This window comes from Ochotona princeps, chromosome 4, assembly GCF_030435755.1.
Source record: "Ochotona princeps isolate mOchPri1 chromosome 4, mOchPri1.hap1, whole genome shotgun sequence".
NCBI lineage: Eukaryota > Metazoa > Chordata > Mammalia > Lagomorpha > Ochotonidae > Ochotona > Ochotona princeps.
This window is the reverse complement of record NC_080835.1, coordinates 48,907,479-48,922,825: the sequence shown is the minus strand read 5'-3', so window position 1 is coordinate 48,922,825 and position 15,347 is coordinate 48,907,479. Positions and strand designations below refer to the sequence as shown.

General features: G+C 40.3%; 1 protein-coding gene across 3 annotated transcripts in view; it reads left to right on the top strand.

Moving 5' to 3' along the window:
- SYT9 (synaptotagmin 9) overlaps positions 1-15,347 on the top strand; it is a 327,980-nt gene that overhangs the window by 216,863 nt on the left and 95,770 nt on the right. For all 3 annotated transcript variants that reach the window (XR_009245327.1, XM_058663453.1, XM_058663452.1), the window contains one exon: positions 6,032-6,578. Coding sequence is in view for 2 of the 3 variants with exons in the window: in XM_058663453.1 (XP_058519436.1) it covers positions 6,032-6,578 (547 nt within the window). In the remaining variant the exon portion in view is untranslated. The remainder of the gene's footprint in view (positions 1-6,031; positions 6,579-15,347) is intronic.

Genomic DNA, 15,347 nt, shown 5'->3' with positions numbered 1-15,347 from the left:
TGGATTGTCGTTTGTCTTTTTGTCAAAGATTATTTGGCTGTATTTGTGTGGGTTTCCTTCTGGTGTTTCTATTCTGCTCCATTGCTCTTCCTCTCTATCTTTGTGCCAGTACCACGCTGTTTTGATAACCACTGCCCTATAGTATGTCCGGAGGTCCGGAACTGTGATTCCCCCTGCTAACTTCCTGTTCTTCAGGATGGTTCTAGCTATCTGTGGTTTTTTGTGCTTCCAGATGAACCTTTGGATCATTGTTTCCAGTTCCATGAAGAATGTTTTGGGCAATTTGATTGGGATTGCGTTGAATGTATATATTGCTTTTGGCAGTATAGACATTTTAATGATATTGATTTTACCTATCCAGGAGCATGGGATGTTACTCCATCTTTTGAGGTCTTGTTCAATTTCTTTTTTAAGTAGTTTGTAGTTTTCTTCAAATAAGTCTCCTACATTTTTGGTTAGATTTATTCCCAGATATTTCATACTTTTCTCTGTTATTTTGAATGGTATCTTGCTGGTTAAGTCTTTTTCCATCTTGGGGCTGTTCGCATACACTATGGCTGTAGATTTTTGTTCATTAATTTTGTACCCTGCCACTCTACCAAACTCTCGTACAAGTTCTAGCAGTCTCTGTATTGAGTCTCTTGGCTCTTCTACATAAAGAATCATATCATCTGCATATAGTGAGTTTGACTTCTTCGTTTCCCATTTGGATTCCTCTGATTTCTTTTTCTTGTCTTATGGCCTCAGCAAGTACCTCAAGGACTATGTTGAATAGTAGTGGAGAAAGTGGACACCCCTGTCTTGTTCCAGATCTCAGTGGGAAGGGTTCCAGCTTTTCTCCATTCAGTATGATGCTGGTGTTGGGTTTTTCATATATGGCTTTAATTATGTTGTGGATTTTTCCATCTATGCCTACCTTGGTTAGGGTTTTTAGTAGGAAGTGGTGTTGGATTTTGTCGAAAGCTTTTTCTGCATCTATTGATACTATCATGTGATTCTTGTTTTTCAGTTTTTGGATGTGGTGTATCACATTTATGGATTTCCGAATGTTGAACCATCCCTGCATTCCAGGGATGAATCCTACTTGATCTGGATGAACGATCTGTCTGATGTGTTTTTGAATTCTGTTGGCTAGGATTTTGTTGAGAATCTTAGCATCAATGTTCATCAAAGAGATAGGTCTGTAGTTTTCCTTCTCTGTTAGTTCTCTGTCTGGTTTTGGGATTAAGGTAATGTTGGCTTCATAGAATGAGTTTGGAAGGGTTGCCTCTTTTTCTATTGTTTTGAAGAGTTTGTAGAGGATTGGGGTCAGTTCTGTTCGGAATGTTTTGTAGAATTCTGGAGTGAAGCCGTCTGGGCCTAGGCTTTTCTTTGTTGGGAGGTCTTTAATCACTGATTCAATCTCTACTTCAGTTATGGGTTTGTTCAGGTCATGTGTTGCCTCTGGGCTAAGTTTTGGCAGGTGGTAGAAGTCTAAGAACTTTTCCATTTCTTGGTGATCTTCTGATTTGTTGGAGTACAGTGCTTTGTAGTAATTTCTAATTATGGCCTTAATGGATGCGGTGTCTGTTGTTATGTTGCCTTTTTCATCTTTGATGCTGTTAATTCTTGCCTTCTCTTGTTTTTTCTTTGTCAGTCGGGCCAGTGGGGTGTCTATCTTGTTTATCTTCTCAAAAAACCAGCTTTTTGATTCATTGATTTTGTGTATGGTTTTTTTTATTTCTATCTGGTTGATTTCCTCCCTTGTTTTGATGATTTCTTGTTTCCTATTGTGTGTGGGGCTCTTCTGCTGTTATTTTTCCAATTCCTGGAGGTGTGTGTTTAGTTCTTGTATTTGGCGCCTCTCTTGGGCCTTGACATGAGCTCCAATTGCGATGAGTTTACCCCGTAGCACTGCTTTGGCAGTGTCCCACAAATTTTGGAATGTTGTGTCAGAGTTTTCATTGGTTTCCATAAATTTTTTGATCTCATCTTTAATTTCTTCTCTGACCCATTGTTCGTTTAATAGCATATTGTTCAGCCTCCAAGAGTTTCTGTATTTCCTGGGGCATTTTGAATTGCTGATTTCCAACTTCATTCCGTGGTGGTCTGAGAGGGTACATGGTATGATTCCTATCTTTTTGAAGTTATTTAGGTTTGCTTTGTGTCCTATCATGTGGTCGATCCTGGAGAAGGTGCCATGCACTGCTGAAAAAAATGTATAATCTGTGGCCTTAGGGTAAAAAATTCTATAAATGTCAACCAAGTCCAGTTGTTCTATTGTTTGTATGAGCTCTGTTGTTTCTTTGTTGAGTTTTTGTTTTGTTGATCTGTCTATTGTTAGTGGGGTGTTAAGATCACCCACTATTATTGTGTGCATATCTATGTCTCCCCTTAAGTCCGTGAGTAATTGCTTCACGTAGCTAGGTGCGTTTGAATTTGGTGCATATATGTTCACAATGGTAATTACTTCCTGATGGATCAGTCCCTTCACCAATATATAATGTCTTTCCCTGTCCTTTTTGATGTGTGTCAGATTGAAGTTCACATCATCTGAAATTAAGACAGCTACCCCAGCCTTTTTTTCTCGTCCATTGGCATGAAATATCTGTTTCCAACCTTTCACTTTCAGCTTCTTCGAATCTCTTCTGGTTAGATGTGTCTCTTGTAGGCAACAGATAGTTGGGTGCTGTTTGATAATCCATTCTGTTAATCTATGTCTTTTGATTGGTGAGTTCAGGCCATTTGTGTTAAGAGTTAAAATTGAGAGGTTGTGATTTTGCCCTGCCATACTTGTTTTTGTGGGTGTTGATATCTGTGTAATTGCCCTTCCTTGTGTGGACTTTAGTGGGGAGATCTTCCTGTTTGCCATCTTTGCTTATGATTCACCTCCTTTTTTTCTGGATTTAGTGCATTTGTAAGGAGATTTTGTAGAGCTGGTTTTGTGCTGGCATATTCTTCTAATTTCTCTTTGCTGTGAAAGTATTTGATTTCGTTCTCAAATACGAATGAGATCTTTGCTGGGTACAATATTCTTGGTTGACAGTTGTTCTGATTCAGGATTTGGAAGATCTTTGTCCATTCTCTTCTTGCTTGTAAAGTCTCTTCAGAGAAGTCAGCAGTGATCCTGATTGGTTTTCCCCTGTATGTGATCTTTTCTCTGCTTCGTACTTGTCTTAGGATTCTTTCTTTGTCTTCGTTGGAGTGGAATTTGAGCACCATATGTCTGGGTGAAGATCGCTTTGGGTCATATCTGCTGGGAGTCCTCTGACCGTCCTGGATTTGGGCTGGGTTCATGTTCCAAGTGTTTTGGAAGTTTTCCTGTATAATTTCGTCGAGCACCATTTGCATTCCTGACTCTTTTTCCGCTCCTTCAGGAAGGCCAATAATCCTAATATTCGATTTTCTGAGGTTGTCTTTCATTTCTTGTATGGTCTTATTGGCTTTGTTCAGACTTGTCTCCAGCTGTTTCATGAACTGGGTATGTTCGTTTTGTGTGTCTTCCGTTTCAGAGATCCTCTGTTCTGCTGTATTTGTTCTGTTGGTTAGGCTCTCAATTTTGTGCTCTAAGTCAAGGATTTTACTTTTCATTTGTTGTATTTCTGAGGCTATGTGGTTCTTGAATTCCTTGAAGTCCTCCCAATTCTTCTCATTGTCTCTGACATATTTTAACATTATTTTTTTGAATTCCTTGTCTGGTAGATCTTCTATGTCTTCATCTTGCATCTCCGAAATAGACATTGGCTTTTGATCCTTTATTGGTAGGGTGTTGGCACTCTCATCTGGATCATTACCTTTTCTGGTATTTCTTCCCATTGTGTTAGTGTTTCTTTTTTGAGAGACCTAGGCACCAGTGTGCTGAGGGGTCTCCAAGCACTATCCTGTAGAGATCGGAGTCTGCAGGCGTGGAGTAGCAGGGTGTGGGAATTTTCAAGGCACTTTTGGTGCGTCTCCAGAACACTGGACCTCAGGGCGCCACTTCCAGGGTCCAGCGGATTCAAAGTGCACTCTCAGCTCGTCCCCTACAGGTATGCTACCACAGGGCGTGGGGGAGTGAAGGCACTCTCTGTGCACGCCCCCTGTGTGCGGGATCACAGGGCTCGGAGGATTCTAGGTGCTTTCTCGGTGTGTCCCCAGTGCCAGGGACTGCAGGACGTGGAGGTTCCAGGTGCTCTCTGGGAACGCCTCCTGCACGCGGGTCCGCAGTGCTCTCCTTGTTCGTCTCCCAAGCACGGGACTATAGGGCTTGGGGTGTTCCAGGTGCTCTCTGGAAGCGCCTCCTGCGCAGGCCCGCCCACCCCAGCGCTTGCAGGGGACTGACCGCCCCAGCGCTAGCACGGGACTGCCCAGCCCAGAGGCGTGCTTGGGTTCCTGTGGGATAGCACCGCCCAGCTGAGTGCCAGACCGCAAAGGCACGGGGGAGTATTCAGTGTGCCTTTTGCCTTTCTCCCAGACACAGTTTTGGCAGTTTCAAGGCGCTCGCCTCTTGTCTCTAGATGCTGGAGTCTGGGGGGGGGGAGGGGCGGGGAGACGAGCACCAATTGTGTTCAGGCTCTGTGCATGCCCCTGGGGGCCAACTCCCGAAGCCTCCAACCCACCACTGTCCCCACCCAACTCACTCAAACCTCAGGTTCTTTCAGTCTGCCTCTTCCTCTGGTGGGAACCCTCGCCACGGGTGCGTCTCCCGGCTACTGCGTCTGTTGCTGGTCCCGGCGGGTGTAGGTGGGTGGAACCTGGAGGCTGGTGCAGGTCCCGGCGGGGCTTGGCGACCAGGGTGGGCGGATGCCGGCGGGTCCCGGTGACTCAGGGTCCTGGTGTCCGCAGCGGGCGCAGGTCCTGGCGGGTCCTGGTGACCAGGGTGAGCAGATGCCAGCGGGTCCCAATCACCGCTGGTCCTCACGGCCACAGAGTGTGCTGGTCGGTCAGCGGCTTTCAGCGTCTGCACTCAAAGGTGACTCAGCAGGTCAGGAGCGGAAAGTCGTCTTCCCTGCCGTTTGTTTTGTTTTTCCTTGGTTGCTCTTCTGAGTTGTGTGGATTTTTTTGGTTCCACACTGTCCAGGGGACTTCATGTTCTTCTCCCTGTAGTTCTATGCTGCTCCACTTACGCTTTTGTCGCGTTCTAGCCCTCTCTGTCTGTGAGCTCTCTCACAGTCTTCCTCCTATGTCGGCCATCTTGCGAGTCTCCAAAAGAGATTTTTAAAAATCTATCTGTCAGGAACTTTATAATCGAAACCAATAGATGCGTAGGGTGAGGCTTATACTCTGTATACCCTGTTACATTCTGTTAGCAGACATATAATTTGCAAAAACTCTTCCCAAACTTCTTTAACTGAATCCCTGTAGTCATTTATGATAGCCCACCTTTAATATAATATTTGTATCATTAATGTTTATTTCAAAAATAAAACTTCCTGATAATTGATAACCCACATAATCCCACAAAAACACAATTCCAGAGCTTGTACCAGTCAGAGCCAAAAACAATCCAGTATAAGCAGGCACATCTAGTCACACATAACTTCACTTGAGCAAAAACCCTTCTTGGGAGGAAACACTTTGATTTAAAACTGAATTAAGAATTCACACCATTATAAAGCTGTAAGTCAGTGACAGGACTTTCTGTGTAATTTAAAGAAACATCTTTCTGAAGACAACATTTAGCCAACTATTTAAGTATCAGAATATTATATACAAGTGATAATTTTATTTTTAAAGCAATTTGTATAAACCTTTGCATTCCACCAGCCAGATAAGCTTCTTTAATGTTACATTAGACAGTTAACAAGTGCATCAAACCTTTAAAGCTCCCAGGTCACATGTTAGTAAGTTCATTTCCTGATACCAGGCCTCAGTTTTGAGCTTCAGGCCACAGGGAGCAACTTATTCACATTGATGAACGTTTTGAATTTAGGCCAGAAAAGGGGAAAAAAAAAGTCCACAGAAATAAGCTCGCTCTAGAACACAACAGTCTACCCACATTGCGAGCACGAGTTTCTAAAAGACCCATAGCTAATGAGGTTATAACTTGGCTCTTTCTTGCTCTTCATTCAAGGCATAATTCAATCCGAAGACAACTCAACCTGTCAAACCCAGACTTCAACATCCAGCAGCTTCAAAAGCAGGAGCAGTTGACTGGAATTGGTAGAATTAAACCGGAGTTATATAAGCAGAGGTCATTGGATAATGATGACGGGAGAAGGAGTAACAGCAAAGCTTGTGGAAAACTGAACTTTATTTTAAAATATGACTGTGACTTAGAGCAGCTCATAGTGAAGATTCATAAAGCTGTTAATTTGCCGGCCAAGGACTTTTCTGGGACTTCAGATCCTTATGTCAAGATCTATTTGCTTCCCGATCGGAAAACCAAACACCAGACTAAGGTTCACAGAAAGACCCTGAACCCTGTGTTCGATGAAGTGTTTTTATTTCCAGTTCCCTACAACGATCTTGAAGGACGGAAGCTTCACTTCTCTGTGTACGACTTTGACAGGTTCTCGCGCCACGACTTAATTGGCCAGGTGGTGGTGGATCACTTCTTAGACTTGGCTGATTTCCCCAGGGAGTGCATCCTGTGGAAGGATATCGAATATGTCACCAATGTGAGTCCAACATTTCTTCATTTGGGGTGGGGTGGGGTGGGGTGGGGTGGGGTGGGCTTGGAAACAGAATTTATGCATTATTTTACTGATAGGATAAGGTGCTAAATATATATCAATTCACATGTAGTTATTATTTTGGAGCTTCATTGTATCTTTCCAAAACCAGATTCTTAGATTCTAAGAATTACTCATGAAAATGGTGCAGAGGAACTATTATTCTCTATCTTCTGATGGAGTAGCTGTTCTCTAACAGATAACAGAAACGACTTGTCCTTCTTACCACATTTTCTATAGAGTTTTCTTAAGTTGTTTATGTTCAATGGATCCTGGCATTTATGAACCATTGTCTGCAGCCACAGATCATTGCCTATTTCCAAGAGCACTGAGTTCTTGCCTATGTTCTCAAGTTGTTTCAGGAGTATTTCTTTGATCAGATGCTCAACTTTAACCCTAGAAGTGAAGGTGGTTCACAGGAGTGGTCACCACAGTTTAAAACGTGGGACCCAACAGAATCCAAGCCATAAAGAAGACATCCTGAAAAGAACTACACATAATAGTAACTGATCTAGACAAGATCAGTCCAGTTTAGATCTCAGGAGAGAAGGCAAGGCTTTGTGTGGTGGTAGCATACATCAGTACTTACTCAGACATAAGGTTTCAGAAGTGATAATTTCCCCCCATTTGCGTCCTTTTGTTTTATCCTATAACAGCATATTACAACTCTGGAAATAAAGGGAATTGGGGCTCTCCCGGGCAACTTTTTAAAACCACCGGTTTCTCTCATGTATCTAAACCCCCTGCCATCACTGTCTCCTTAAGCACATGCCTTCCCAAGCCAGCATAGCTCTCTTTCTCTGCCTTGGTGTCGAGAGGGCCAAGCACCACCAGCCACATTCAGCGCACCTACCGAGTCAGTTTGAGTTTGGAGCCTGTAGAATGAAAAACTGTCACTGTGCTTGGGAGGAAGATGTACAAAATCTCTGTCAGCTGGTTTGTTCTTTAAAGATTTATTTGTTTGAAAATTAGATTTACGAGGCCCAGTGCATTAGTCTAGTGGCAGAAGTCCTTTCCTTGTGATGTCTGGTTCTAAAGTCGTTGCCATATGGTTGCCAGTTCGAATCCTGGTGGCCCCACTTCCCATCCAGCTCCCTGCTTGTGGCCTGGAAAACAGTGAAGCATGTCCCAAAGCCTTGGGATCCTGTGGGAGACCTAGAACAAGCTCCTGGCTTCGGATCAGCTTAGCTGTGGCCTTTGTGGCCACATGGGGAGTCAGTCAGCGGACAGAGGATCCTCTCTGCTGCTGCTTCTCTCTGTGTATCTGCTTTTCCAATAAAAAAAAAAATCTTAAAAAAAAAAGATAAGTACGGTTACAGAGAGGGTGAGACAAAGAAGAGAAAGGTCTTCCATTCATGAATTTGCTTCCTACATGGTGGCAACATGCAGAACTAAGCCAAGCCGAGCTGAGCCAACCAAAACCTGAAGCCAGGAGCTTCATCCAGGTCTCCCAGCTCCAGCCATAGTGGCTATTTGGATAATGAAGCAATGGATAGAAGATCTCTGTCTGTTTATCTCTCCCTATCTCAGTAACTCTTTGAAATAAATAAATACATCTTTAAAAAATATTTTTAGAAAAGGCATTAGTTTACCAAGAGTCTGTTTTAGTATAATAGTGTGGTTATAATATAGAATGTGCACAAGTCACAAACAGACTAATGAAGGTATAGTTAGATGAACAGGCATGAACCTGATGTCTGAGGAGTATATAGGACATTACGAGTGTTTTTACTGACCATTACATTGTCCACCATCCCACATGCTTCCTCAGTCCAGTTCTGCCAAGAGAAAACCACAGTCCCAAAGTTTATTTACATTGTAAACTATACTCATATGTAAGGCAGTATAGGTTATGGCTTTGTTTCTCCTTGCATAACTCTCCTTTGACTGGCTTTTTTGGTAAACACTGATGGTTGAATGGAACAGCAGAGGTTCATGTATTTCTATTGCTTCTATTAATATATTAATATGACAAGTTCGCATTCTTTTATTGGTGACTCTGGGGGTGTTGTTAGTGTTGTGATTGTGAGTAATATGGTAGAAGATTTTCAGATACATCACTTGATGAAATAATTTCTCTTGGACATATTCCTAACAGAGGAAAGGAGTACACATGTTCAACTTTTCAAGATAATAACAAGGTCTTTTCTCCAGTGGCTGTACTAATTGATCCTCCTATGGTGAGAGTGACAGCTTCTGATGCTGTACTTTCTCACCAACTCTTGTACTTGTTGTACCAATTAATGTGTGTGTGTGTGTGTGTATGTTTGTGTGACATGCATGTAAAATGAAATATTGTTGGCAGTTTCTCAGTTGTCAGGGTGGATAAATGTTAATATGTTTATTGGTTGTACATGTTTTCTTTCTTGTGAAATGCTTATCCAGCGCCTTTTAAAGAATTTATTTATTTATTTATTTGAAAGAAGGAGTTGCAAAAAGAAGGTGAGAGGCAGAAAGGGAAACAGAGAGTGAGTCGAGTGACACAGAGCTTCCGTCCACTGACTCACTCCTCAAATACAATTGGCAGGATTTAGTCTGATGGAAGCACGGACCCTGCAACTTCATTCAGGTCTCTCAAGTGAAGCAATGGGACTGTAACCAGTGCTCATATGGAATACCAGCACTGCAGGTGGTAGCTTAACTCCTGGTGTCTCCTCAGCCCCTTTATTCATTATTTTGTGCTGTTTTCTTTTCCTTACTTATTCATATATACTCTTTACAGTCTGTACAAAAGTATGGGCTTTTTTGATCTTGCAAGCATCTTCTGTATAAGACTGTCTTTGTATTCACAATATGGTGTCTTGTGATACATACAGGTTTAATGTAATAACACTTCAGTATTTTCCATTATGTTATAACACTTCAAAAAGTATTCTAATGGAAAATGTAGTCAAAAGGCAAGTATTGCTTGAGTAGGTTAAGCTGCTGTTTGGAACCCACATTTCATGTTAGAGTCCTCGGATCGGATTCCACTTAATGTCTTCTGTTCTAGGAATTTCTTCTAAGATGCCCGAGAGGAAACAGGGCTTGAGTCCTTGCCAGCCATGTGGGAGAGTTGGATGTACTTTCTGAGTCCCGGCTTCAGTCTGGACAGCCAGCAGTTTAGGCCATTTGAGGAGTAAACCAGTGCACTGAGAATCCATTTTTCAGTGCTGTAGCACTGGCATCTTATATGGGTGGCAGTTCATGTCCCAGCTGCTCCACTTCCAATCCAGCTACCTGTTAATGGCCTGGGAAAGCAGTGGAGAGTGGACCAATACCTTGGGCCTCTGTACTCACATGAAGACCTGGAAGAAGCTTCTGGCCCCCAGCTTCCAATTGGCCGAACTCTGGTCATGACAGCTGTTTGGGGAGTGAACCAGCAAATGGGAGATCTCTGTTACTCCTCTGTCTCTGTAATTTTGGCTTTCGAGTAAAAATAAATAAATCTTTAAGTAAAAAAAAAAATCCCTTTTTTCTCATTCCAATTTTAAATAAATAAAATGAATAAATTTGTAAAATAACTGAAGTCCATACATATGGGAATTCATGTGAAATATGCATTATAGAAAAACAATTCATGAAATTCAAAGTTTTGCATCAAGATAAGCTTACTTTTTATTTTCCACAAACTTTTTAAAAACCCTTAACATTTGTACCCTGTGTTTCATTTAAGAAGACTTCTTAAATTTATGTCTCCTGCATTTTCAATTATACATTTTAAAGGTTTAGCTTTTTTAATTATGATTTTACTCTATCTAGAATGGAATGTTTTATGTAGTGTAATTTAAGAATCCTGTGCTACAGAAAGTGGTTAAGAAATCGCATTTATTTTTAACATGTTGACTGCTCAATACCATGTCAGTTAATTCCATAACGATGTTAATTGTTGCAGATGGTATGTTAGTGCTTTTATTTGACTGGGATGATACTCTGCTGTCTCTGCCCTCAGAGCAGAGAGGGTCTACCCAATAAATAGTTGGACTTGGACTTGACTGGACTATAAGATGTTGGACTCTATGCTTGGCATATACTTGCAAAGAGGGAATTTCAACTGAACTTGAACTATGGTTATGCAACAAGGTGGAGGAACCCACCATGGGGGGAAGGTGTGGGGAGAATCCCAGATTCTATGTAATTACAACACAATGTAATTAATGAATAAATTTAATAAAAAAAATAAAAAGAAAGAATCCTGTGCTAGTCAGCAGATCATCTAGGCTTTTTCTGTAGTTCACTTTATGCTGATACTTTACATTTATCATAAATTTAAAGTTATATTATTGAGGTAAAGAAAAATTCTGTTGTGTGTTTAAACCTGTATGAAGTTTATAAATTCAGGGAAATTTTACATTTTTGTAATATTGGGTCTTTATATTTGTGAGTATAATATCTCTCCATTTACTTAATTCTTTATCATCTGTAATTTCTTTTAATTTGTACTTATTTGTACTCATTTGAGAGACGTGGAGATGCAGAGTTTCCATGTCTTGGCTTCATTTCCCAACTGCCTGTAATGCCTGGGGCTAAGCCAGACCAAAGCTGGGAGCCAGGAATTCAGTGCAGGCCTTGTGTGGTAGCAGGGACTCAGCCTCTTGAGTCATCACCTGCTGATGCACTTGGAGTTCACATTTGCAGGAATCTGCAATGGGATTTAGGAAGTGGATATTCCAAGCAGTGTCTTAATTGACATACAAAATGTCCACCCTTCAAGGGTTATCATTTTCCCCAAGACAATTTTGTATTTCTCAGATTATTAAGCACCGAATTTTTTTTTTTTGCTATTTTAAATGAAATGTCTTCTAAAAATTGCATTTTCTGACTATTTCTGACATGTAGATAAAATTTTATTTTCTATTTAACACAGTTATAAAGCTCTTGTTTATTCTTCTTTTTAAAGATTTAATTACTTTTATTGGAAAGTCAGATATACAAGGAGGGGGAGAGACAGAAAGGAAGATTCTTCCTGCTTTTAATAACTCTCCAAGTGGCCAAGACAGCTAGAGCTGCACCGATCTGAAACCAGGAGCCCGGAGCCTCTTCCAGGTCTCCCATGTGGGTGCAGGGTCCCAAGACTTTGGGCTGTTCTCTACTGCTTTCCGAAACCACAAGCAGGGAGCTGGATGGAAAGCTAGGCCGCCAGGATACAATCCATGGTAGATATGGGATCCCAGCACGTGCAAGGAGAGGACTTACAGCTGCTAGGCTACTGTGCTGGGCCCAAGCTCTTATTAAGTCTTATAATTGTGAATTTTTTGTAAATACTCACTCATCTGTGAATTATGCCTGTTTTGTTTTGTTCCTGAATTTTAAAAATATTGCAAATAAACTTTTATTTGAGAATAACCAAATAAAAATTATGAAGTAGTACAATGAGTTCCCATATGCCTCATGCCCAGTTTACCCTATTAATAACATATTAATATGATATATTTGTCACAGTTAATGAACACCCAGCTTCCCATGTGTTCCACCCCTTCCAATCTATAGTGATAACCATTATATGTTTTGATTTTTTGATTTGTTGTTTGGGTTTTGGTTTTTTGAGTTCAAACATACTAGGAGAATATGTGGTACTTGTTTTTATTTCTTTATTTTGTTTATTTTTTTTAAATATTTATTTTTATTGGAAAGGCAGATATATACAGAGAGGAGGAGACACAGAGAGGAAGATCTTCTGTCCGATGGTTCACTCCCCAAGCGGCTGCAACGGCTGGAGCTGAGCCGATCCAAAGCCAGAAGCTTCCTCCAGGTCTCCCACAAGGGTGCAGGGTCCCAAGGCTTTGGGCCATCCTTGACTATTTTTCCCAGGCCACAGGCAGGGAGCTGAATGGGAAGAAGAGCTGCCAGGATTAGAACCGGCGTCCTTATGGGATCTCAGTGCCTTCAAAGCGGGGACTGTAATTGCTACACTATCCTGTTGGGCCCTGTTTATTTTTCTTAACATGATGTCTTCTATATGCATTACTTTTTTGGCAGGTGACAGGAATTTTTGCATGGTTGGATGTTGTTAAATTTGTGTGTGTTTGTGTGTGTATGTACATATGTATACATATATATACACACACAGACGTACCATGTTGTCTTTATCCATGTTTTGATGTCTTTGTTGATTCTGTATCTAGTTTGTGATGAACAGTGCTGCTATATACATGGAAGAGCAGATGTTTCTTTGATATGGTGATTTCCTAGTATATGTACATACACAGTAATGGCATTGTTGTATCACATGACAGTTCTAGCTGAATTTTGAAGAGTGTGAAGAAATCCCTGTATTGTTTTCCTTACTGACTACAGTCATTTACATTCCCACTAACAGTAAGTAAGAGTTCACATTCCTGTACTTCCAGCATCTGTTACTTGGTCTTTTGTATGATTGTTATTCTGTGAGTATGAGGTGATATTTCATTGAGATTTGATTTGCATTTCTTAGGTGGCTCATATTAGTATATGGCCATTTGTTGATTATTTATGAATTTTTTAAAAATTATTTGTGTATTTGAAAGGCAGAGTGACACAGAGAAAGGGAAAGACAGAGGGGAACAGCAAGAGAAATATCCTTCATCTGCTGGTTCATTGCCCAAATAGCTGCACTGATCAGAGCCAGTCCAGGCCAAAGCCGCAAGTCCAGAGTGTTGGAGTATTCGAATGGGCAGCAGGGGCCCAAACACTCAGGTCATCCTCTGCTGCTTTCCCAGACATGTTAGCAGCTGTATAGAAAGCATGTGCTATCTTAACCTGCTGCACCACAGTGCTGGTCCCCGTTTGCCCACTTTTAAATTAAATTCCTTATTTTGTTGTTGTAGTGGTTTACATTTTTTAGTTTATGACTTACTCTGGATTTCACTCTTTTGTTGAGTAAATACTTGGAAGTATTTTCTCTGGTTCTATTGAATGCCTCTTCAGTCTTGATTGCTTTTTTTCTTGTGCAGAAGCTTCTGAATCTGATTAATCCCATTTGTCTAATTTTGATTTTGTTATCTGAACTTTTGGAATCTCACCAAAAAAAAATCATTTCCTATACCAGTATGTTAAAGTATTTCCTTTGTTTTTCATTCTAGCAATTTCAGAAGTTTCAGTTCTTACATTTAGGTCTTTGGTCCATCTTGAGTTGATTTTTGTGAAACAGTGTGAGATAGGGATCTAATTTCATTCTCCTACTTAGGTACATTCAGTTTTGCCAGCACCATTTTTGGAAAAGGCAATCATTTTCCTAATGTATGATCTTGTATTTCTGTCAGGAATCAGTTGGCTTATGTATTTTCATGGATTAACTATGTTGCATTGACTTACATCAGTTTTCAAAGTATGCTGAGCATTGCATTATGCTTTACAATTAGGTATTGTGATGCCTCTAGTTTCAGTGTTGTTCCTTTGATCAGTATTACTTTAGCCATTTTGGATCTTGTGTGGTTCCATATGAATCCTAGGATTGGTTCTTCTAATCTGTAGAGGATGTCCTTGGAATTTTGGTAGGGATTTCATTGCAGCTATAGATTTTTTAGGTGGTATTGACACTTTAATGGTGATAATTCTTCCAATGCATGGACAAATAATGTTTTTTTCCATATTTTTGTGTGTGTTCTTCATGATTTCTTTCATTCGTGTTCTATATTTTTTGTAATAGAGATCTTTCACTTCTTTGGTTAAATATATTAATAAATTTTTATAATATTTTATTATTACTAAAATATTTTTATTAATTACGTTGCATTATGTGACACAGTTCCATAGGCTCTGGGATTCCACCAACCTCTTCCGTACCCTCCAGCCATGGTGGATTCCTCCACCTTGTTGCAGTATTACAGTTAAAATTCAGTCAGGATTCTTTCATTGCAAGCATATACCAAGCATAGAGTCCAGCATCTTACTGTCCAGATAAATTCAATGGTTTCTTGGGGAGACCATCTCTGGTCTGAAGGTAGAGCTGGCAGAGTATCATCCCGATCAATTAAAAGCCCCAACATAACATCAACAACAATTTATAACGTTATGGAATTAATTGATGTGATATTGAGTAACCAATATGTTAAAAAAATGCAAGTTCTTAGCCACATCCTGTGACTCCTTCATTGACATTTCAATTTTAGTTTATATACAGAACTGGCTGCTGTATTTTTTGTAGCTGTTGTAAATGGACTCTTCTATTGATCTCTCCTTCAACAAAATCATTATTTATTTCAAATGCTACTTTTTAGTATGTTGATTTGTGTCCTTTGACTTTACTGAATTGGTTAACAATTCCAACAGCTTGATGAATTAATTAGGTTTTTCATTGTATATAAAATCATGTTGTGTAAAAATATAAGTATTTGACTTCTTCCTTGCTATGCTTCCAAAACTATGTTGAACAAGAGTGGAGAAAATGTACATCTTCCCCTTGTACAAAATGAAAGGGGAAATTGTTTTATGTTTTCCCATTCAGTGTGATATTGGCTTGATTTTGTCATATAATAGCATTTGTAATTTTGAGGTATGTCCCTTCTTTACCTAATTTCTTTAAAAAAGGAAAAGATTTGATTATTTATTTGAAAGATGAAGTTACAGAAATGAAGAGAGACAGAGAGGGAAGGATCTTCATGTACTGGTTCATTCCCCAGATGGCAATATTAGCCAGGCTGGGCCAGGCTGAAGTTAGGAGCTTTTTGCTTTTTCTTCATGGCAGGTACCCAAACACTTAAGACATCTTCCACTACTTTCTTAGGTGCATTACCAGGAAACTGGATCAGAAGTGGA